This window comes from Rousettus aegyptiacus, unplaced genomic scaffold, assembly GCF_014176215.1.
Source record: "Rousettus aegyptiacus isolate mRouAeg1 unplaced genomic scaffold, mRouAeg1.p scaffold_m13_p_2, whole genome shotgun sequence".
NCBI lineage: Eukaryota > Metazoa > Chordata > Mammalia > Chiroptera > Pteropodidae > Rousettus > Rousettus aegyptiacus.
This window is the reverse complement of record NW_023416295.1, coordinates 4733763-4758916: the sequence shown is the minus strand read 5'-3', so window position 1 is coordinate 4758916 and position 25154 is coordinate 4733763. Positions and strand designations below refer to the sequence as shown.

The window sequence follows — 25154 nt, the reverse complement described above, 5'->3', positions numbered from 1 at the left end:
TAGACTATTCACCAAGTATTACCTTGGGAATTTGTCAGGACCTCTGCTCCCATCCTGATCTGATTCAGTACTTTTGCCAGTGAATCCAGAGAGAAGTAGTTCAGAGTCCAGGGTTTGGAGTCAGAAGATCACCAGTAATCTAAGCTCTCCGATAGCAGTATCATGAGGCGATAACGTTTTACTGATTTTTAGGATTTGGAAAGAGGATATAAACTCCTTTATTCATTCAGTGATTGTTGAATTCCTACTCATGGTAGGCCTTGTGCTAGGTGCTGAATACTTATTATTTTTTTTTGGATGACAGTGTTGATGTGTGATCAAGTTTTCAAATCATTTATGTCTAGAGGAACAGTTGGGACTTGGGATCAGAATTAAGATGGAACATGAGACCACATATAATCAGATGGAAGTTTAACAGCAGAAAATGGAAAGTCTCTCATAAATAAACCCCATAGTTTTAATGAATGGAATAAGTGTGATAGCAGCCTATTGGGGGAAGGCGCGGGTCCCTCTGAGCTGGCCTTGCTTAAGGTTAGTCAGCAGTGTGACGTGTCCTAAGTGCAGCCTTTGCTAAAACTACAGTGTCTGCTGTGAGTCAGGTGACAGAGAGGCCGACTGCCTTTTATGTTGTCACAGGACAGTGCAGGCGCCACAGCTTAAAGGACCCACACACTGGAGTAGGACGACTGGGCCTTTGAAACCCTGAGATGGAGAATGCACAGAGGAATTGAGGCTGTTTAAATAGGAGACAAGGCCGTGGACAGGAAAGAGTAGAGAATTTATAGGATCACGCTCTGAAAATATTTGCTTAACAGTCATGTAAAAGAGGAATTTGACTTGATCTGTATGAGTCTAAAGGGCAGGTTTAAGGAAGCAGATATTTGACACAGTCTTAAAAAAGATCTAATAATTAAGAGTTCTCTGAAAATGCCTTGAGTTGCCCAGTGGTGAGTTCCCTGTCATGAGGATAGCTTGATTTTAACTGTTGGACACATAGTCACACTTTGGTGGTTTGGACTAGATGAGTATAGTTTCATCGTTATTTGCCTTTTGCATAATTTAACTATATTCAATTAGGGTGATTTCCCCAGTCACCCTCTGTTAAGAGCATGGATCCTTTTCTTTGCTCCCTGTAGGTATGTTTGTGAAAAGGCAAGTTCCATGAAACTAAATCCATGTGAAGTGGTTGAGAATGTTGAAGTTTTTCCTACTAAATTATCAGGGTAATTTCTACATGTATATAGTCAAACATATCATAGTGGCTTTTATGGAATGCTTTTTGATAAAATGCTCACTTAAGGTTATTATATTAACTGTGTAATGATTTTGAGCTCTTTTTGTAAGTAATATACTTTTGTTGAGAATATTGTAGGTTTTAAGAAAATTGCTCATATCTTAGACTCTTCAAGAACAGCAGACCTAGAGTATCTTTTTTTTGGGGACACTGATGTATTGATCAATTGTGAGATGTCCTGTGAGATTAAATGAATTTGAGTATTGAAGGTTCCAGAATGATTTGTTCTTTTTCAAATCAGAGGTGGTTCTTATCATATATTTGCTTCTTATGTGGAAAGAAATAGGTGGAATTAGAGACATCTGGGTAGGAACTGGGCATAATGCCTGTGACTACCCATGGAAGAATGTGGAGGTAGAAAAAGGCTGTGAGAGTGGAATTGTCATTCTGTTCAGTCTATATACTCCATAGGGGGAGATCAGTTCCAGCTGTCATCTTGTAGTGTGATTCTGTGAGGACGAAATTAAAAGATCATTAAAAAATGAGAATTGATCCAAATACTAATAGGATCACAACCAGTGTGATGCCAATTAGTGCATTTGGTGTGACGTAGACATAGCAACTTTTGGTTATTACTCTGCTGCTGGCAGTTGGTAATATGGGCTTGTACATAAATAAAACTAGGCCTTGTGGTTTTTAGTAACTGCTTGCCTCCAGTTTGTTGGGACTGTCATGCTAACTGTATTGGTTTGCAGAAGCACTTTTTAAGTTAGATGTCATGTGGTCTTCCTGATCTGAGATAGTGTCACTGAGCTCCCAGGTGGCCCAGGTTAGTGAGCTGCTGTTCCCACCTCCCAGTAACCCCTCTCCCCACTTGGATTTGTCCTCTCTTCTTCTGAAAGGATAATGATGTCTTTGCAGAAAACTTAATCCTTCACGTAGATTCTTTGAAGTGAAAGAATCATGAACATACTTTCAGAAGCTTTTCTAGTTGTCTACTTGGGAAACATTTTAAAAATAGCATTAGTATACCAGCAGAGTTTTTTTGGGGTGCGTGTAGGGGGAAGTCACATCGAGTTCTCAGAGGCAGAGTTTATGCGTAAATAGTGTACAGTGTGACTCATCTGACTTGACTGGAGAAGTGGGGACGTCTGTAGGGGGCTTGGATCCCAGATCTCGCTCACTCCCTTTGTTGTGTCGCCTCGGGCAGCTTCACCTAACTGTTGGAGTTGTGATCTGTGTAAGTGAGTGACGTAGAGCTCTTAGGAAAAAACATGCCATATCGATGTTTGATAGAACTTTTATTTTGACAGGTTAGATGAATCTCGTTACTTTATTCTAGAAATAAGAATTGCTGTTGTCTATATGAGTTACAACAGTCTTGGGTTGGAAGAAATCTTTTGGTCTGGCTAGTACTTAAATTAAGAATGCCTAAGATTTTCAAACAGCAAAAGTTCAAAATGATTACGTTTCCGCATCCTTGGTATTCTTCTATTATCATGCTTAGGCTGCTCCAGAGTTCTTCATAATTCCTTTTCCTTTTGTTCAAAGAGTAGAAAAATGTGACTTGCTGCTGTGCCCTGCCCTTCACAACTGCTTGCCTTTACTGAACTAGCATTTATCTCAGAGAGGATTCCTGCATGGGTCATCACCAGTGGGGAGGGTTAATCTTTCACTTTTTACACATGAACCTGAATAAGGGAAATTTCAGAAGAGAAGAGCAGCCTCACATTGATTTGGAATTTGGCAGGGTAACTTACTTGGTTCTTGTTTTGTTTGAGGACAGTTTGATACTTTTATTGAAATGAAAAGTATACAAAGGATTGTCTTAAATTGGAGGTAAGGGAAAGGGTTCGTCTTAGTATGTATAAAATAAAAAGTGAAGCAGAGAAAGTACAATTTTCATGGGGTATTGGATTTGGAAAGAAATAATAGATTCATCTAGTCCAACCTCCTACTGGTGAATAAACACTCATTTTGTGTTTATAGAAAAAACTATTTGAAGTTGGAAACAGGAATTTGGGTTTGAAAATAGTTCATTGCCTAATTATTTTTTTGCTTTATCTATTGGAGATTTTTCCCTAGTCGAATTATATCTAAATCTTTTATATCTATAAAAACTTAAATATATTTGCATTTATGAGTTACTCAGAGCTGTCATGGTTTTTTATGCTATTGAATGCATCATAGGTATGAAGGGAATGTTTTTACTTAGGTTTTAAGCCATTTAGATGAGTAGTTGATTATAATTTTTCAATCACTATTTGATTATTATGCAGGGCAGCTTTAATATAGATATAATTTTGTTTCTCACCAAAAATACCACCACAGGTTCCACTTGAGCTGGAGCTTATCTGGTTTTCTCTGATCACTTTCTGCCACAAATAAATGAATATGTATTTGGGTGTCATGCTCAAATGCTTGGAGTTATGTATCAACCTATACTTTGCTGTTTTTCTTGTGAACGTTTGTTCTTAGCTGTTAAAAATTAAGGGGGTAATACTTACCCCAGTTTTGTAGCATAAAGAACCAGAGGAATGGTCTTTGTTGTCTTGAAAAAATAACAGTTTTAAAAGGGTGGTCAACTAAGTATTATGAAATCATCTTTCTACCCAGGGAGCTAGGTTTGAAACTAGACTGCTGCTTCAACTTGCAGATGGAAATGAGTGGTTTATGGCTGATTTTCTTAGAGTTCAGCTGTGTTAAACTTCACTGTCCATTTTAACGTCCTTATTGGTATCATGCCACATCCTTATAAATTCACCAGCAACATTTCTGTATAAATACTTGTCATGTCGCGATGTGTTGATTTCAGCAGATAACCACCGATACAAACTTGGTAAAGCAGAATATTACATTTCCAGAATGTGTGTTGCTAGTGCAGCCATTTTTCATGGGCATAGGCTTGATGACCGTGATGTAATCAGAGATGTGATCAGCACTGAGAAAAACGAAACCATGAGATACGATGAAGGAAAAGTAGCTGCATAACTGGCTGGGTATATTTAATACATTAAAAAAGTAGGGTACCGTGGATACATCTTATTCTGTCAGTCCTGTTTCAGAGATCTGAAAATTGTCCATGCTTTGTCCATTGATACGGATGTCCAGGTCAGTCCTGTTTGGGCTCTTAGAGACCAGAGGATTTGGAAGTTCAGGAACAGTCTTGTCAAAATTCTCCATCTTGATTTGATATTCTCCTTTGGAACCTCGGGTCAACAGAGATGCAAAGCAGTGATGTAACATGATCTCCGAGGGGAGGTAGGATGTCCTCCTCTGGCATATTTCTCCAGTGCCTTCCTGCATTGCTGAAAGGAACACAACTAATTCAAAGTGGGGAGGATTTTCGTGCTGGAGCAGAGTAGCCAGAGGGCTCGATGGTATGATGGAGTGGTAGTAGGTTAGTGGAAAGATAAAGAATGGACATTCCTCAGAACTGAGGCCATCAAGGTGGAAGTCTACACTGGTCTGGTAGAGTTCGCCGTTTTCTCTTTCCTGATAGAGTATAGCCGAGACCCGAACACTGGTTAGAGGGCTAGGTCGAGTGTTGGCCACTTGGAATATAAGGTTAGGTTTGCCATCTACATGAGCTACTACGGCTAATTCAGTGAAGCGAATGGAGAACGCACGATTTTTTGGTCGAGCGATCTTCGCCACAAAGGCGCCTAAATTAGAAACCATCAAGTTGTTTTTAGAATCAACACTTTAAATATCACTATTATCAAATAATTAAATCATACATTTCTTGGTGGCATGCCTTCCAAACCAGTCAGGAATGGAACTCGTTAATTCGCGTAGTCACATGTGCCTAATTTTTCAAAGTGTACATATATTCTTATTTAAAAATTATGATTTCAAAATAGATAAACAAAATTCATTTTGTTACATAGACATGTAATACTTTATCCTCTATTCGTTACGAAGTCATAGAATGGTTATTTTCTATATTCCTGTCCCTACTTTAAAAAATACACCAAAATAAATGTAATTTAGGCACAGCCAGATTACTTCAAGGCTGAACAGAGACTGGATTCCAAGTAGAACGATTCGGGGTTGGGAGGGGACCACGAGATATGTTGAGAGTTTTTAGCTTTGAAACTTGTGTAGCGCACCCCCTTTTTGAAGAAGACCTGGCCGTCAGGTGTCTTAAGTGCCCCTTTCAAGTGCACCCTTCTCGTCCCCACGAGTTGTGGACCAGGGTTTCCTAACCACTTTTGTGCCACAGAAATCGTTGGCAGACTGGTAAGGTCTATGGAATTATGCTTTAAATGCGTGAAAATAAAATACATGTGAAAGAAATCAAATATATCGAAATCCAGTTGAACATTTAAAAAATTGTGTTATAGTTCTACATGTGCTTTATTAATACATTAAATAACAAAATATAGTAGTGGGTTTAGTACTGTAATTTCGAAGTATTATAGCACAGTATGAAAATATTTGCGATTTCTGTTGTATCAAAGTTACAGATATTGCTGATGCTCTTTTTTTTTTTTGTTGTTGTTGTTTATAATCAAAGGAAATACCAAAGTTTAGTTTGGGGTTGCAGCTTAAAAGATCCAAGTTTTCCCTAAGTTCACAGGTCCTCTAAATTTTATGTACTTATTGACCCTGTTTAAGAACTCTCGTAAAGGTTAAATGGTTCGTCACAGGTTATAGAGCCAGTCATTAGCACACTGGGACTTCATTCCAGATCACCACCTTTCACGTGGCCCATTGCTTACCTTATCAGATTATTACTAGGTAGAGTGTTAAGACTAGGTTTCCTTTCTTTTTTCTTTATAAATTGTATAAATTGTGTTACTGATTTATAAGCACAATTTCATAATCCTGCATTTTGCTAGGGATGTGTATACTGGTTCTTTAACATACAATACTGATTTTGGTACTCCGGGCTCATTTGTATTGAGTAAATGTTGAAAAGATGAACTCAGAGGAGAAAATTCTAGCCCAGTTTTAAAAAAAACCCATCAAATTCTTTGATTGAAAGTTTTATGATTATTTTGATTTACAAAATATGTGGTGATATTTATTCACTTATTTAACGAAATATTTAGCTTCTCTGAGAAAACTCCTTTTAGTCCTTTTGTTAATTTTTTTTTTTTTTTTTTTTTTTTGCATAAGATGTTGCTATCAATTAGTGTCATAGTGATCCCCTTTTTCTTATGAAGTTCAAGTAGGTAAAATTTAAGTATAGAGTCAGGAGAGACCTATCATTTGTCCCTAAACTCTTTTCAATCTCAGGTATTACCTGCTAACAGTGCAAATAAATGATTCTGTAACACAATTCCTTATGACTGCCTATGCCCTCTCCAAAACATTCGTAATTATTTTAAAGAACAAAAACGATTACCTGTGATAAAAGCCTCTAGCATGAGGCCTAGCAGCATTTGTATGGCAAGAAGGGCGATTGCACTTGGACAGTCCCCACTGGGGAACATGGTCCCGTAACCAATTGTGAGTTGTGTCTCCAGGGAGAAGGAAAATGCAGCTGTGAAACTGGTGATGTACTTGACACAGATAGTGTGGTTTTCAGGTGGGGCATCATGATCTAGTTCCAGGTCACCATTCATCTCAGCTAGCACATACCAGAGCACTGCAAAGACAAGCCAGTGGACAACAAAAGAAGCAGAAAAGACCAACATCATCCAGCGCCAGCGCATGTCCATTAGGATTCCCCAAGCATCTCGAAGATATACAAGACCTCTTTGAGCGCCATCCATTTGAAGTGTGCTGTGGCCATCTTTGGTGACCATCCTCCGGTATCTCTGAGTTAGGAGAGGAGCAATAACTTTGCAATTACTGCCATCCATCTCACGCTGTAAATCTCTGAAATAAGAGTAAATTAGTAAGCCCTTAATTGTTTTACAGTTAATATTAATAAATTCTGAGACCTCATTCACTCTGTGATTTCTTTGGATTGCTCTCCTGACTATCAGGAGGGCTTTCCCAGCCTCACAGCTGCCTCTTCACATAAGGCGGCCTTTACTAAGTCATTCATTTGAAAGCTAACCATGGGTTGCTTAAGAATGTCTCTTATTGTTTCCTAGAATGACTGTTAAAATGTTGTTTGGCATTTTAACATTTCCATATGTTTTAAAAACGCCTGAGGGTTGGAGATTTTGGTTCATGGCTTATTGACACCCCTATATGTTTCTTGACAAGTCCAGGTATCAAGTATTTGTTGATTTGACTAAACATTATGTGTAAAAAACTTTTCATAATTATTTAATGTATAATTATGACTAAGTCATAATTAAAAGGAGTGTTAAATATATGCGTTCCTCTGCGTAAATAAATAGAAACCATTTGAAAGTGTAGTGTTACATTGTCTGCAAATGTTTTGAAGCCAAACTTAGTGCTAGGAGACGGCTAAGCTTTTAGAGACCTGTAGTTCCTATACATGCTTTATAGTGTTAACCAATTGAAAGTTTTATGATTAGGTTTTGTTTTTGTCACTTGATGGCCATTTTCATGGAGTCTTTTCTTCCCTGGCTGATGGATTGCTGCTCTTTTTGAATAGTCTGGGTGCTGATTAGATTGTGGGGTAGAGAGGGAATTATTTTCTTGGCAAAATAAATTCTAGGTAGAGATTCCCAGATAATATCGCTTTTGAGAATAAACCAGAAGAGAAAGCTTCAAGTTTAAATGAGTTAAAATAATCGCGAAGACATCAAAGGCAATTTAAAAGGTTAAATAGAATAATTAGTTTTCAGTGTAAACAGTTTTCATTAGTGGTTACCCTTTTCTCTGGGGGATGAGTAGAAATCTCATGTCCTTTCTATGTGCCCATCGTGTGTGACAATGGCGAGAGGCACATGGAGCTAGGTTGTTGCTTGGGTTGGCTGGGTCCTGTGTTTGGGGCTTTGGAAACTGCTTTCCTGTGCTGATGGGCTGGAACATAGGCCGGCTAGCTGTATGCTTTCTCTTTTTTCCTGAGGTGAATTTATCATTTACTGGCAATAATAGAGACATTCTCTTTTATTTTCTTCAGATTTGGCTTACTGATGGAACACTGGGATGATTGTTAAATTTATTTAGATTAGATGGGAATTTCAATTTCATATTATAAACTTTGAAAAAATCTTAGGGCATTAATGTTTTATAACAGTCTTAACAAGTTGTCATCATTTTATTAATTTTTTTTTTCTTGGCACAGCTATTTAATGACTCATTTTGCTAGATTCTTTAAATGTTTTAGGAGACCTGATCTCTGTCCTTTTGGAAATAATAACAACAATAACAACAATAGAATATTCACAGGCACTGTGCTCGGCGCTTTCATATCGTATTGTCTCCAATTCTTTGGTATCTCAGCGCGAGAAACATTATTATCGGATTTTTTCAGATGAGGTCACCAAATAGCAGACAAATAAAAGAAATTTACATAAGGCAAAAGGAGGCCTTGGATTATTGGATTCTTATCCAAGTCTGGTTAACTTCATAGTTGGGTAATCTTTTTTTTTTTTTCCCCCTACAAGATACCTATTTAGAGTTTGGTAAAATAAAAATCCCAAGATAATTAGTATTGCATTAACAGAATAGTCTTTGACAGCCAGATTTTTTAGCACATTTAGTAGGTACTGCTCTTGTCCCCATAACTGTCTTGTATTTTAAAATCCTTGTTAACTCTATGGATGATTCTTATGACAGTAACGATAAATGATACTAGCTAATGTATACTGTTTGTTATGTGCCAGGAATCACACCAAATGCTTCACTTGTATTAACTCATGTGAAGTCAATAGGCAGTGCCTGGCCAGAGTGACCTCCTTGTATTTGTTGCTTTATTGTTATTAATATTGTTTCTTAGCCTTCACAGTAATAAGTACCATTTTGTGACCATTTGCAGATAATGAAACTGAGGCACAGTGAGTTTCCTAAGATCAGGAAGGTAGTAAGTGGTGGCATGTCCCACACTGAGTCCATAGTCTGGAGCTAGTGCTATGTCACCTCAACGCTAGACGTTTTGACCCTGCTTAGCCTCCGTGAAGAACATGTTCTGTTTGACTCATTTCATTCAAGAGCTGCTGCAGAGCACTTGTTCCTCGGGAGGCTTGCCGGGGCCAGACCTGCGACTTGTAGGCAGGAGCGGGATTCCAGCTCAGGAAGACGTCCCGCAGGACGCTGATGCAGCTGGGATCGTTACGTGGTCTGGTCCAGGGCTCTGTAGGCTGGCAGACTTAAAACAAAATGTGGACGGGGGAGTTCGTACGGAGCGTCGCCAAACTTGTATTTTGCCAGGTGGGAAGTAATTTTTAAAATGTAATACTATCACAGTTTTATAAAAGATACTTTGGCACCTGAAGAGGAAGAAGGATATAACAGTAACGGATGCTCGGCTGCGAACCGCTGCGTGCTTTTGCGTCCACGGCGTCACCCTTTATTTCTTGCTTCCTGCTCATGTGAAAACGCTCATCACAGACCTCTACACTCATGCCGTTTCCACTTAAGGAGCCGCTGATTGCTTAGAGTTTCACAGTAATTCTGGGCGGGAAGCGCCAGGATTCTTGGTGTTCAGCCTGCTTTACTAAATTCTAAGATGCATTACCTGGGACGAGAGGCTTTTCACGCTGCAGCCAACAAATTGAATTGTTCTCATTTGGGCCTTTTCAGCATTGCTACTGGTTACCTGCAGCTTTTGTAGTACTCATGCTCTAGGCTTTTACAGTTTCATTCTTTTTCTCAGCTAAATAGCTAAATACATGGCAAAACCTTTGAACAGGGAAGTCAAAAGACTAATTTCAAAACAGTGAAGCAGTATCTTTTTTATATATAAAGCTTTGCTAGGTCTTGTTTAGATTGTGTCGAGGAGTGGAGTAGTTAAGAGAAGTAAGATTTTGATCCCCCCTTAACAGATCGCCCTGAATGACTCCGTTCTTTGGACTCGTGTGGTCAGTGTGTTTAGCATGAGCAAGACAAGGTGGGGGATCCAGCTGGCCAGGCTCTGGCCTGGTGAGCACAGAGCTGTGTCAGTGTAGGAAAGCCGCCCACTCCCCTTGCCCAGGCTTCCTTATCTTAAGGAAAGAAAAGAGGGAATTAAGTAACATGAGCCCTTAAAAACCTACACGTTTGTAAACTTATTACCATTTTTCTCAACTGATAAAGGTTTTCTGTATGATGTTTTTTCTATGTGATTTTATGTCTCCTTTTGTAGCATTTAAAAAGTATGTTACTATTGCCTGATATATATAGATTTGCTTTCCATCAAATTTAAAAGTGTCTGATTGGCGGGTAGTGTGTGATATTTATGCTGTTATATTTCCAAGTAATTTTCATATCCCTACAGGGACACAAGTGCATTTTTAAATATCTGTTGTTTAATTATAGTTGACATACAATATTAGTTTCAGGTGTACAACATAGTGATTAGACAGTTATATGCCTGATGAAGTGATGACCGCAATAAGTTTAGTCACCCATCTGTCTCCACACATTACAGTATTATTGGCTGTATTCCCTATGCTGTATGTTATATCCCCATGACTAATTTTATAACTGGCAGTTTGTGCTATTTAATTTCCTTCACCTTTTTCTCCCATTCCCCCCACATTCCTCCCATTTGGCAACCATCAGTTTCTTCTCTGTATCTGTGAATTTGTTTTCTGTTTGTTCTGATTATTTTTTATCCTGCTTTGTAGTTATGTGATTCTCATCAGCCGATCCTAGTAGAAAGTAAAATCAAAGCTTGGGAGGGTTTGCCCGTATCTCTGTGTGTGGGCTACAGAATTTTTGCATATTTATAAACTGTTGGAAAAAATAGTACTTCATAAAAATGGTAGTTGGGTTGCTTCACTGGTTATCAGCATAATGGATTCATTCTACTCATGAGGTTGTAGCTCTAGAAACTATATACCTCTATGTAGTGGTATAGTTCATATTAAACAGTTACGATACAGACTCTAACAACAAATGTTAAATGATTACAGTATTACTATGTATTTGTTCTCATCTGGCCATGTAGAGAGTCTTGTATAGAGAGTCTTAGAATCGTCTCTCCTGCCCGTTCATAATTAGGGCAAGCAGTGTGAATTCTAACTGTATTATATAAGCTCAGAGATTCTTTTAAATTCTTACTTGCAGAAGCATCAATTTCAGTGCTTTAAACAATTTAAAATTAAGACACAGTTTTTTCCATGGATAAAAAAAAGGTTTTTTTTTTCTTTCTGTCATTTGTTTTTGCACACTCATTTTGGGTTCTTTAATGCTTTTCAAAAGAAAAGATACATTTTGTTAAAAGTTACTGAATTTTTTAAGGATGTTTCTTTTCTGCTCGTTTCTATGTTATAATGGAGAATTAGTATACACTTAATAAAGCAAGAAAGTTTTCAGTAATGCTTTCAATAGGACTGTTATTTCGTTTCTGAAAGTTAAGGAAAAAGAATAAAGGACCTTAACGTATGACCCTATAGGTTATGTCTTTGTTTTAAAACTCTATTGGCAATACCTGGCTCTGTCCCTATTCGCCAATCAATTTCTTCCTCTGTTCCCTTAAGGAAAGAAATAAGAATGAGTATTATTTTATGTACTCACCAGTTCTTTTGCTGGGTCGGCCTATATGCACAGGTAGGTCTTGAGGAAACTTTCAGAGTCTGCCTTTTTGATGAGGTAATTTTACTCTACAAGTCTAGTTTGTAGGTTCTCTTCTTGGACTGGGTTTACAGTTCACATTCCTCTGTTTATAATGTGGTGGGGGCTGGTTTCAGCTGAAGCTGATGTGATTGGTCACTTAGTCTGCAGGGGGGCCAATTAGCTCTGATCATGTGGAAAAGAATGCTGGTTTGTTAGGAGGTCTTTCTTTATCCAACACAAACCTTAACAACTCTGGAGAAAGCCTCCAGAACTGACTTGGAGAAGGGGTGCATTTTTTCTCTCTAATCTGGACCAGTCTTTAGTAAGTTTGCATAATCTTACTTAAGAGTTTATTTAAAAGTTCAAAGGGATAAAATTCCCTGCAAGATTTCCTTTTAGCCATCTTTCCTTATATAGCATGTTGAAGTGTGAGATATTTCCTTTGCTAATCTTTTTTTTCCCTCCATTTCTTTGGGGAAGATATCCTTGGGTAAGGACTTTTAGGTGTGATTTGGTGAATTGATTTTTACCAGTTTTCTTATCCCTTCTCACCAGAATAACTATAATTAATTCTAGAACTAAAATTATAGGTAATTTAGTTACCTGAAATCTTTTTTTTGGGATGGGTGGCAAGGAAGCAGACATTTTTTTTTAAAGGCTATGTACAGAAACCTTGAATAAGAATAAATTGTTTGGTACCTTGTACCAAACACACCTGTATGAAGAAACTGAAGGATTGTCTTAAGGCATATTTTAGTGACGTTTAGGGATACTTCCCTGAGAAGTATGATGACATGCAGTAAAATATAATGTTTAGGGTACAGAAAATTTAACTTAATGTCTAAGTAGTGTTTAACTGGAAAACATCTGTGATCCAGCTTGTAGCAACCTTGAAATGAGCTGTAGGGTGGCTTTGTCTAATGCCTTCTGAGCAGGACTTTTCTCCACCTCCATTAGCTGCCGATTTTAAAACTTTGATCAAACGTCACATGTAAGAGGATCTTAGAAACAAAGGCTGCGATTATTCAAAGTAAAATCTTGGAAGGCCTGCTGGGAAAATTATTAATGTAGACCAATATTATGCTACTTAGAAAGTGAAATCCGCCTTTGTAGATTCCTTCCCGTCCCCTACAATTAAAAAATATATTAATTCCTTCTTTGTTTTATTAATGCCAAGCATTTCAATACAAGTTCAAACACAGCATTGGACACTTTGACCTTCAGAACTGGAGAAGGTAAACGCATAAAGGAGGGACTTGTGATGTCATGCTTGTTCCCTGCCTGTCCTAGGAGGAATTATACTTTATATCAGTTGCCAGCTCACTGACAGGGTGAGGAGGGGGGCAGGGGGCGGAAAGCCAGAGTAAATATGGTGTGACACTGCCTTTCAGAAGGCAGAGGTACTGGAGCGTAGCTGCCATGTGCCTTGAATAGACGTTATAGCAAGCATGATGGTGAAGGATTTTACCAAGCTTAGAAGCCTCTTTCCATAATAGACTCCGTGTCAGAATCTATTGAGGCAAAAATGATTTGGCAAAGTAATCATAAAGAAAGGTCTCAAGTGAGGAAGTGTTCTGGCTTCTGGATTTCTCTAATTTGAAAGTCCACCGTGGTCTGCACGCAGTGATTCCTGATTGCTGACTTTTCATTGCTGTGTGGACCATGCAGACCAGCTCTGGAGTGCGCACTCAGGAGCAGAGCGCTCCCGCCAGAGTAGCCTGCGCACTTCCGTCCTGGTGAGGCTGCCAGATTAGCTGAGATGAAACTGGCAATTGGCCCAGATGATATGCCAGATTCATCGTAAAACACATGGGCCCTCCCATCGAAACAGAATTGGCGATTTCAGTTGGAGATGACTGTAAAACATCTTTTTTATGAATGAATGGAAATGCTAGACATCTGTCAGTTGATTAATTTTTTACACAGAGTTATAATGATTAAGCAAGGTGCCAAAACCAGGTAGGTCATTCTTTATTAAATTCAATTCTCTGCCCCTAAAGGTGTTTGATTTTCTTTTCTGGCCGAAGTAACTCAGTATATAGTTCATAACTGTAGCACATGGCACTTGAACACAGCAAAACCTTTAGTTGGAGTGCAGTGTCCTGCTTGTGTACATAGATAATCCCACTACTTCGAAACTTTCGCCCTGGTCTCCAGTGTTCTTTCTTACATAGGACGCTTGGCTTTCTTTAGAAAGTGCCTGGTCTCTTTCTGGTTCTGTATTCAAGCTTATGTACTGATCTTACAGATGTCAGGCAGCGAGTTTCAGGCAGCGTCTGGGTGTGTATACCAGCAGAAGGCTGAGCACGAGGATCGTAGGGCTATGGGGCATATTCAGACCACAGGAGGCCCTTTTGCGAAGAGATCCTGATACGCTGCAGCCCCTCCAGTCTCTGAGCTTCCAACCTGGGACTGTTGTGTTCTCTCAAGACCCACGTTAACCAGTGGGGCAGATAGTTGCCCCTCAGGGGTTAGGGAGGGAGAGAAGTTACAAACTTAGGGATCCAGAATTTAAATGACTCCATCCTAGCCACCATGAGTTTTGTTTAAAGTAATTTGGGGGGGGGGGCGGAAATAGTAGATATCAGCACCTGGATGGGATTCCCTTTCATTGTTTTCTCTGGCATTAGAAAATATTTTTTTGTGTTGATCAGAGAATATATATCTGAGCAGAGGAATACAAAGTTACTTGCTAGAAAAATTTGCACACAAACAAGCTTCAAAGTCTGTCCCATAATTCCACTTTTGCTTTTGGAGTTTGGCACTTGGAAGTTCCAAGTCTCACAGCTGTAGATTTTGTTGGCCGGGCGCCTCCGTGCTCCATCTGAAGTTTTCCATAAACACCATCTTTGGCCGAGTGTCAAACATGCATGCAGGTGCCCTTTAGCTGCACTTTCTCCTTAGGAAGTCCACTCAGTTAGACCAGACTAAAGCCAATACTGCATTTAATTTAATTTTATTTTTAGAAGAATCCTATTCAGACTTAATACATTAAGGCAGAAATAAGCATTTATTGCCATTGGGGAAAACATTCAGATACACAGTACCTTCTATTTTAGCACCTTTCGTACACTTTGAGTTACTGCGATGTAAGAAAAAACATGCATTATACAGATAATATAGTTTGCTCATAAAGTGGTCTTATTTGTTATACTGAATAGAAAAAAATATGTTTTAAATTTATGTTTCTTTACCTTTTGGAGGTCGTAGACACCTTTAAGACTGACGAAAACCTTAGACCGTTTCCCTGAAAGAAGATGGAAGGAAGCATGGCAGCGCAGTAGGGCTTCTAGTTCAAGGACTCGCAGCCCCTGCGCGCAGTTGTTGACTGTTGACTGTAGATAAGGCATATTCGACTCAGGAATTAATTTGTAAATTATTCAGTTACATTTACTTTTAAATCATCTTGTTGACAGATTAATCTGTTAAGATTTAAAAAAGTCAATGGAAATATTTGGCCACTCAGCTTTGTCCTGGTGCCCATGTTGGAGGAGGAGGAGGACTTCGGTTTTCAGGGCCCAGAAAGGCCATGTGGGCGTCCCTCGCTCATTTATTTTAGTGCTGGTCACTATGGAATCTTAGAATTTTTAGACATGGAAGGAGCTTTATATATTTAATCTAAGTTGCCCATGAATGACTTTAATATTTATCCTTAGTTTAAAATTATGTCATTAATATGCAAATATTTTAAGAATCGAATTGTATTCCTACTTCCCTACCCAAATTTACATAAATATAAGTCACCTGCAATCATTTAGGTTATAAAGGATTTGTTTTAGTATTTTAGAGTAATTTTTGCATATAGTGTAATTTTTAGTTACATTCGTAGTAATTGGAAATGTGTATTTTTTTGATGATGTTTGAACCTATTTTTTCCCCTCAAAATAATTTCTAGAGTAAAATTTTTATATTGGATGAGTTGGTCTTAATATTTTTTTCAATGACATATTGTTTTGGCTGGAAGATTTAGCAAATTTAGTTCCATCCTTCCCCCTTTTAGAGACGCTGGCAGCTCCCGTCCCCAGCTCGTTCACGCATAGTCTGTCTGTTGCCCTTTCAGAGCTTCTTAGATTTAGATCCCTGATCTTTCTCTTCCTACTTTAGTTTTTCTAGAATTTCTAGCTGCTTCTGTTGGGTTTAATTTGCAAGTAAGCCCTGAATTAGGAGATCGAACAATCAATGTTCTATTTCTGATGTGGTCACTACTTAGCCGTGTGACCTCGGGAAACCTGTGCTAGGCATCCCTTTCCTCACGAGAACAGTAGAGATGATGATAATTGACCTAACCCTCATGTTTATCATGAGGATCATATGAGATATATATCAATGTATTTTGTCAGTTGTAATGTATCGAGTCATTTATTTACCTGTGGACCTAGAAGGTAGGTGCTGTTTCTAAATCTCATCTTTATTTTCAATTATATGTCTTCAGTTGTGTTTGTCCATAGGAGAGGTCCTCCTCGTGTTAATGTTTACTAGCAGTTTGAGTAAAACAAACTATTTCTCTGGGGAAATACTTGGTAGTACTTACTAAAGTTGAACATACCTTATGACCCAGCAATTTCACGTCTAAGTAAATGCCAACAGAATGCAAACATATGGCTCATCAGATTTCATATCCAAGAATGTTCATAGCAGCATGATTCATCATAGCACCAAAAAAAAAAAAAAAAAAAAAAGCGAAGCCAAATCAACAGTAGAGAAGAGTGATATATTATGGTGTATTTATAGGATGACACCCTGGACCACAGCACGAAAGAGCAAGCTCCTGTTCTCTGTGATAATGTGGATGAATCTCCTGTAATGTTTGGTGAAAGAACCCAGACATAAAGGAATATTCTATTTTTATGAAAAGTTTAAAAGCAGAAAACAGTAGTATCTCTGGGGATAGAAGTCAAGATAGCGCTTAACCTTGGGAGCAGCTGGCCGGGAGGATAAGAAGATGTTGGAGAGCTCCTGACATTCTTTTGCTTTTTAAAAATCTTAGGTGGTAGTTAAGTGCATATATTTGCCTTATGAAAACACTTTGAATTGTACATTTGTGATTGGTGTACTTTTCGGTAAGAGTGCTATATTTCAATAACTTTTTTTTAAGGTAGGGGGAGGAGAAGAGTCTTCCTCCCCTTTCTCTTTTTACCTTTCTTTATGGAAATGACAGTGACCCCTGAGGCAGAATTTCCCCCACCTTGCACTTACATATCGCGTAAGTTCGGCATGTCAGGTTCACATTATCCTGGTTTTCCTTGGTTTACTGGAGAAGTTGTCAACTAGATCCTTCTACTGCAGCTATTCCTCATGCAGTATTTCATGTATCAAAAAGTACAATGCAGTTTTCAGGAATTATTTTGTAGAAACAAGCACTTGACAAAATCTGAACTCCTTTGTTAGAATTTTTGTACTGGAATGGCCTAGTGTTCATGTAAAATCAGGGGGCTTCACTGGACTCAGTGTATGCATGTGCGTATGTACACACACACACTCACACTCTCCCTCCCTAATCCCCCCCCCCCCACCATTTCAAATTAGGAATTGAATCTTCTTAGTCAAGATATATAGATCAGAATTGGATCTGGCGACTCCAAGATCTTCTTTCTTTGGTACTGTGCTTTTCTTTATCTTTAAAATTTCTGTCTTAAATCCTTTTTGGAACAATGAATGGCATAAGTAGTCATTCAGAATTTATGAGGTGCATGTTTTCTAACAGGTTAGGAATTGCAAGATAGTTTTCAATAAGTAGATTTTTTTTCTTCCTGAAGTTTCCTTATTTTTACCCTATTCTGTCATCATATTTTTCTTATTCCTAGGTATTAATATGAAAAGTGTGCGTAGGACTTGACAATTACAAAGGTAAAGAAGCTGTTAATTTAGGGGAAATAATGCAAACAAACAATTCACCTACGAGGAAATAAAGTCAGTAGACAACATGATTCATATTTGAGCCATGTTAGTATCCATCATTTTTAACTAAGTAGTAAAAGTTTTAAAAGGATATAGCACTTAATATTGATAATGTAAAAGGGTGTGGTGGTTTGACCCCTTTTTTGAGGGGGGAAGGTGTGTCATGTATGAAATCTGTCATTTGACCTAGTGATTTCAATTTCACTCTTTGAAGTTTTTTTCAGAAGACATAGTTCAAAAAAGCAAAAAACATACACACAGGTATTTCTACCTCATTATCTACAGTTCTCAAAAAAATAGTTATAAACCAAATGTTCAGTGAGGAAAAATCTGGTAGGTTATGCTACAGCAGAGAGGTATATATCTGGAATGTATCCACTTCTATTATTAGGAAAAATGTTTAATCACAGAGAAAAGAAGTATTTGCTATCGTAGATGAAAAGTAGATTACACAATGGTATGTATACTGATTGCAATGACATAAAAATGTAAAGTTATGTAAAAGCTAACTACAGATAGAATTTTATTTCTAGATTGAGTGATTACTAGTACTTTTATTTTTAATAATTTTTTTTGAAAAAATTTTAATGACTAATTTTTGATGAGTTCAGCAATTTGCCATCAGTGCTGTTTTGCTTCCTTTGGTACGTTTATTACCTTTTCAAAGGCATAATGTAAAAGTAGATGAAAATGAGCAGTTGACCAGCTCACCCGTCACATGATCATCACCGTGCTCCCGACTCGCTGCGCAGTGCCTGGCGCACGCTGCTGCGGTGAAGGGACTCCTGGGTCGAAAGCCGTTTCCCATCGCTTATCAGTTTACACGCATTAGGAATTTCTTTGTGTTAAATTTGTTCCTCTTTTGTAAGTGTGCCTAATTTTTCATCAAGTCACATAAGGGATGTGGTGCTTTGTGTAATGAATCGTCCCATTTTAATTCTGAGCAGAGAGCCTGCAAGGTCTTCTAGACCGTCTGACCTGAAGGCAGAGGTATGGAATATGTCTGTACTTGAATCTGTGTCTTGGCACTTAGCGTGGAATAAATATTTGTTGAATGAGTCAGAGATTAACTTTCGATTCCTATCTATGCCATTTAAAAAAATAGCAGTGTGTGAATTTGGACGATTCTTCTGGGTTATTTTTGTGAACCTCCATATTCTCAGCTATAAAATGGGAAAAATAATTTCTAATACTGAGGCTTGTTATGAAGATTAAAATAGCTTAAATGAGTGTTTTTATTTATTAAGTCGGTTAAATGAGTGGCTGCATAACAAGTTACCCTGATACTTAGTGGCTGAAAACAGCAGACATTTATTATCTCAGTTTCTGCGGGTTGGGAAGGGGCAGCTCAGCGAGGTGCTGCCCAGCGAGGTGGTTCTGGCCTGGGCCTCTCGTGAGGCTGCAGTCATGGTGTCAGCCGGGGCTGCGGTCATCCCGAGGCTCAACCTGGATTGCGTCTACTTCCAGGCCCACTTGTGTGGCTCTTGGCAAGCCTCAGTTCTTTGCCACGTGGTCACTGGAAACTCTCAGAGAGAGCATCCAAAATGGAAGCCAAAGTCGTTTTTAACTTAATAATGAAGATGACGTCTTATCACTTATGTTCTATTTCGTTTGTTAGTAGCAAATGAGTCAGTCCAGCCCATACCTCTGGTGAGGACTTCCACAAAGGCCAGAAGGCAGGGATCGTCGGGAGACGTGTGGGAGGCCGTCTGCCGTAATAAGAAAGCAGGCAGTGCTTTGCCTGGCAAATAATTGTACCCCCGACCTCTTTCCTAAGTTCTTTAAAATAATCTTAACCCTTTAAGAATAATATCTGATAACAACATAAGAGTCATTGGGGCAAACACGGTGTTGAATCTTAATGAGAAATAGGCTATAAGAGGATGACCAAAAAAATAACATTTCCTCATTTTCAGATGCCATGGTACAGTCTTTTCCCCACTTTTAGTATGGTTTAATGAAAAGAATTGAGGTTGTCATTGAGAGACTATGTAACTTTTATTGTTATAAACTGAGGACATCACTATATGTTCTAGATTTTCAACAACTTTAATGTGAGATTTTATATAATCAGTTATGAATCATAAGCACTTGCGAGATGGTGACTAAACAATTTAGAATGATCTTGTCCTTTGAAAGAACCATTTAGTTTACTTTGCGTACCAGGCTGTCTTCTACCTTTAATATAACTCCTGAGTTGCATCAGGTCAGACACGGCTTAGTTTTGAATTCTGTTCAGAAGCAATTTGTTGTATGCCTATAGTACTAGGTGCCTAGATTAATTAAAAATTCTAGCTCAGAGTCTCTACTTTTCAGTTTATGATCTGTTTCGAATAAAACAGAGGTTGAAATTTACAGAGATCCTGTTTGGGCAGAAGCACCAGTAGAACTGATTAAGTTACATCATGTAATTTAAAATATTGTATAACTTTTTAAGAAAGAACGTGCTGATAAGGAAGGATTGCCAAGAGCCACTGTTAAGTGAAAATAGCAAGGGTACAGAACAACACATACAGCATTCTGAGGGTGGTGTGATGGAGTGGGAATGAGGGATTGCTTCGTGCGTGCTAAGTATATGTCACGTATATGCCGCAGACAGGTTGGGGAGGGCTTTATGAGAATTGTGGTTACTTCTGGAGGATCGGCCTGGGGCTTGTCTTGTGTATGGGGAAGGTCGATTTGCTTTTCATTGCGTGTTCTTTTCTTTTTCAGTGCATATATTATTTTTGTTGAAAAAATAATTGCCCAGTCAGTGAACTTTCAGATTTAAGAAATGAGTCTAATAATATATGCATAGACCCATACTTACTTTATTTATACCGCCTGAACATTGGAAAGGACACATTTGCAGAAAAGCTTGATTTGAGCATTCAAGTTTGTTGTCAAAATCCTTACTGGCCAGTGCTCATGGTTCTGTTTCTTTACAGGGAGACCAAATTTTGAGGAAGGTGGGCCAGCGTCAGTGGGAAGAAAGCATGAATTTATACGATCAGAGAGTGAAAATTGGCGTATTTTTAGAGAGGAACAAAATGGAGAAGATGAAGATGGAGGTTGGCGACTAGCTGGATCAAGAAGGGATGGAGAAAGGTGGCGGCCTCATAGTCCTGGTAAGAATTCTGTTGAGGATTTGGTGGAAATTTTTGGTAATAATTGGAAAAGATAAACTGTTTTCTTTTTTTAAAAAAAGTGGAGTCATTATTTTTGTCATCAAATTCAGTCTTGTTACTACAAAAAAATTCAGCATAAAAATTCCCCACATCTATTCAGCTGATTAAAATGACTTCTTTTTCTGGGGCAAATAGTGTGGTTTAATGGGAAGCACCTGCCCTTAACTGCACAACTGAGAGAAGGTTTTGTTTGGTTTTGTCTAACTCTAAATCTTTGAGTCTTTTTTCCAGCATGCTTTAAAACTTATAAATGTATAATTATTCACTTACTTAGGGACATGTGCTCCCCCTAAAGTTTTTTCCCCCCTGCATAAGAAAGGATTTATTCTTTCAGGATTTTTTTTTTTTTGTCTTGGAAATGTGATTTATGCTTATTTGAGAAATAAACTTAAACCCAGGTCAAAAACATAATCACAAGTTCATTCTTTTGTCCCTCTAACTTTAGATAAAGGAGAGAGAATAGTAGTGATTAGTGGTTTTGTAAGTTCTTCTGTTTGATTCTGAAGAATGCTTCAAACTGTTCTTCCCTGACATGAGATATGCTGGTAATTGAAGACACTGGTGCTTTGTGTCAAAGTGCATCTCCTGCCAAAGTGCTGATTCTCTGCCTCATGGTAATCAGATGCCACTGTAGTTTGCATCGTGGGGTCACGCAGAACTGAAGTGTAGGACTGTACATGTCTTTCAAATTTCACGTGCGCAATGTAATATTTTATCTGTCGGTCGTATGCCAAGGGAGCCTACCTTTAATAGAGGAAATTATAATAATATAAACGATTTTCATTTGCTTTTAGAAATCAGATTATTAGCAAAACCACAGCCTTGGCTCCGAGTAAACATAACAGGCGTTCGAAGTGCTTAATGGCGTTGTGGGTAGGTAGAAACTTAGTGAAATCAGTCCTTGGATAAAGTTGTAATGCTTTGCCACAACTCCTATGACTGTCTTTAGTGGGCATTGTTTACATCACAGTTATCTCCAAAATCCGTGCCCTGGGCAACCAGATGTTATCATTTCCTTTAAGGCATCCTGGCATCTTGTGCTGAGCTTGCCTGTCAGCAGAGGGTTTATAGACTGTGTTCCCAACAAGCGTTCAGTGAGAATGGACGGGGTCTGGGCTAAGAGGGAAGAAAAATTCCAGCTGATCAAAAACAAACAAGGTGAATGTTTTGGAAGATGAACAGTGTTTCTGAGCTGAAACGTCTGATGTTGATTCTGTTAAAGGGAGTTGAACAAAGTAAAACTTTAGTGTTACGCTGTACTACCTACCGAACATCCTTGACCAACAACTCAGATTTTGGATATAGATTGTCTTTTTCTTATCTTTTCTAAATCTTTCTTCCTAATATTTGACATTCATATCAGTTTTGTCATCAATCTGACAATTTCCCCCCACCCCAAATTTTTATCTATATAATTTTAAAAGATAGTTTGGGGGAATATAAAGATATATGGGGCTGAAAAAACACTGTAAATATGCATTTTAAAAAATGAACACTATCTACTCTTTCAACCCAGCATATTAAAAATGGAGTCTGATTATGTCAGTTGTTATAAGTTACTCAACATTTCTTAGATTTTAGTTAATCTTTGATTAGAATTTGATTGAAATTTTGAATGTAATGATTTTGACTTATTTTGTCTTGTGAAAATAGTATCAAACTAGTTCTCATGTAAGGTCTATAAAGCTAGGAGTCAGGCTTAATAAGCTATAGATGTCCCTTATCTGCTGCATTTACTTTCATGAATACATTTTTAATTGCTATTGGTCAGACAACAAAATTATGGGCTCTGTTTTTATTAAAGTAGGGCCCACAGCTGAATATGCAGGGAGATGGGAGCATTAAGGACAGCTGGTATCCACTCTGGGAGCTGAACTTAGGACACTCAGTAAGAGGGAAACATGAGCCCGATGCCTAGAAGGCTAGATTCTATCACTGTGCGTACTTATGGGTGGCTTAGAAATGAGAGCAGTAGAATGAGTTCTCGGGAATTCAGCATTTGATTACAAATACTTATTTTGAGTAATGACTCTAGGTTTACATTTAAGGAATCTGGGTATATAGAATTCCTTAGTTTTCACAGAAGGTAGTAAATAGTGTTTTGGTTTTATAAGTAAAGGGTAGGGAATGTGGGATTGATGTGTCCTTACCTTTTTATGAGTGGATTTTAAAATATTACCTGTTTTGGGCATTTTAACATTTTGCCCTTTGGTTTTCAGTGTGATTTTTAGATCGCTGGTTTTAGCACATAGAACCTCAGCAGTAACATTTCACTTTGGTCTAATTTCTTTGTGTATCTCCCACAGAGAAAGCAGTCAAGGAGAGAAAATTTTAATAGGTTAAAACCCGCCTCTCTTTTTAAGACCCTCTCAGACTCAGGTTTGTCATATTTTAACAAGTTTTCCTTTCATTTTTAGACAAAAAGATTTTAACCTAGGATCTTTTACCTTAGGCAGTCTTTCTGTTGGGTAGTGGATGTAATAAATAGCATGCTAGGGTGGATTTAGGAATGTCCCTGGGGGCGTTATACGGAAATAAAAACTCCCTAGAGCTGAGAGAACGGGAAAGGAGAGTGAGGGCGTTATTATTGTGGAAAAAACAGTAGAAGGTGCAGAACTGGCCTCTGGTTCTGCTTTGCCATTTGCAAGTTACTTCTGTTGTCAAAAGTTTTGTTTTTTAAACTATATAATTAGGATAGTGGGCTATGTAAAATCTAGGGCATCTGTCAGTGCTATAATTCTGTGGCTTTTTGTTGGGAATCAGATTTACAAATGCGATGTTGGTACTAGCAAGTAGGCATGATGATTTCGATATTATGAACTGACATAGGAAGCTGGTCTTATCCATAAAGATAAGCAGTCAAGGAGAGAAAATTCTAATAGGTTAAAATGATGCTTTCATGAGAAGAAAGAACGGGCTTAAGGATGTGCCCGAGGGCAGGTGGGGCTTCAGTGCGGGACCAGCCGGCGCTGTGCGAGCGGCTGCGCGGGGCCACCTGCCTTGTGAGTGGCTCATCAGCATCAGTCAGACACCAGAAGCGCTTTGAAAGTATATACTTCGAGTGAAGTGTTCTCTAGAGTATCTTAAGAGGGTCTTGCGGCTTGGTCCTTAATGAAGTTAACTGGTGTCACGTAGTGGTGCGATTCATATGCTGAGCTCTGAACTTCATGTAATTTGCCTGCTTTTCTCTTCGGCAGGGTGATCCATTTGAATTTGCTTCCAGTTGTAGTTTTCTCCTTTACTTCCAGTCCATGGTTTTCTTCTTCCAGTACGGTCGTAAAACTCCTCTACGGTTTTGTCCTCCTCCCCCTCCCAGATGGCCCTCGTTCTGCAGGCTGGCGGGAACACATGGAACGACGGAGAAGGTTCGAATTTGATTTTCGAGACCGGGACGATGAGCGGGGTTATCGCAGGGTGCGCTCTGGCAGTGGGAGCATAGACGATGACAGGGACAGCTTGCCCGAGTGGTGCCTAGAGGACGCGGAAGAAGAAATGGGCACATTCGACTCATCGGGAGCGTTCCTCTCTCTAAAGGTAAGGTGTTTGTTTTGAATGTCACGACAGCCACTGACCTTCTACCAAATCCAAATATGCTGTTAACCTTGGGCTTTATTTTTTGCTACAGAAAGTACAGAAAGAGCCTATTCCCGAAGAGCAGGAGATGGACTTCCGGCCTGTAGAGGAAGGGGAGGAGTGCTCGGACTCTGAGGGTAGCCATAACGAAGAAGCCAAAGAACCCGATAAGACACATAAGAAAGAGGGAGAGAAGACAGATAGAATAGGAGTTGGTGAGGTGCAATTTTGTCTTCTCCTATTTTTTTTATATCAAAGTTTCCTAAATCGTTAATTTAAGATTGCTTCATGTTACAGAAGCTAGTGAGGACACACCTCAAACCTTAACGTCATCTGCTAGACCAGGTACTCCTTCAGGTCATCAGCCTCAGGAAGCACCACCATTTGAGAGGAAAGAGGAACCCAAAACTGAGCAAACAGAAAAAGCTGAAGAAGAGAGTCGGACAGAAAATAGTCTGTCAACCAAAGTGCCCAGCCGAGGGGACGGTACGTGTTTGTGGAAGTTGACAGCTCAGTAGGATTCCGCTGGGACCAGTGATCACTGACTGATTAGACGGGCTTCTCCCTGTGCCCTCTGGAACTACGTCTCGTGGTGAATTACTAGAATAGATTGTTTTACCGGTAAACCACGTCAAACACTGCTTCCCACATGTGTGCCTGTTCCAGAATTCACCAAAACAAGTTAGAGGAAGCGAGGATGGGGCGCGAGG

At 38.8% G+C, this 25154-nt stretch overlaps 2 protein-coding genes across 5 annotated transcripts in view; one reads left to right on the top strand and one right to left on the bottom strand.

Annotated features, from left to right (window-relative positions):
* Window positions 1–25154, top strand: part of GIGYF2 (GRB10 interacting GYF protein 2) — a 107978-nt gene that overhangs the window by 44543 nt on the left and 38281 nt on the right. For all 3 annotated transcript variants that reach the window (XM_016134724.2, XM_016134722.2, XM_016134725.2), the window contains 4 exons: window positions 20632–20811; window positions 24188–24405; window positions 24497–24659; window positions 24742–24930. In XM_016134724.2, the coding sequence (XP_015990210.2) occupies window positions 20632–20811; window positions 24188–24405; window positions 24497–24659; window positions 24742–24930 (750 nt within the window). The remainder of the gene's footprint in view (window positions 1–20631; window positions 20812–24187; window positions 24406–24496; window positions 24660–24741; window positions 24931–25154) is intronic.
* KCNJ13 (potassium inwardly rectifying channel subfamily J member 13) lies at window positions 3564–11888 on the bottom strand. Of its 2 annotated transcripts, XM_036237963.1 has the most exons (3): window positions 11768–11888; window positions 6588–7063; window positions 3564–4899 (listed from the first exon to the last, which is right to left on the bottom strand). In XM_036237963.1, exons 2-3 carry the CDS (start codon window positions 7045–7047, stop codon window positions 4277–4279), a joined length of 1083 nt encoding a protein of 360 aa, XP_036093856.1. In that variant the 5' UTR covers window positions 7048–7063; window positions 11768–11888; the 3' UTR covers window positions 3564–4276. The 2 variants fall into 2 exon arrangements, with proteins under 2 accessions (XP_036093856.1, XP_015990212.1); XM_016134726.2 differs by lacking the exon at window positions 11768–11888 and having other exon boundaries at window positions 4215–4899; window positions 6588–7245.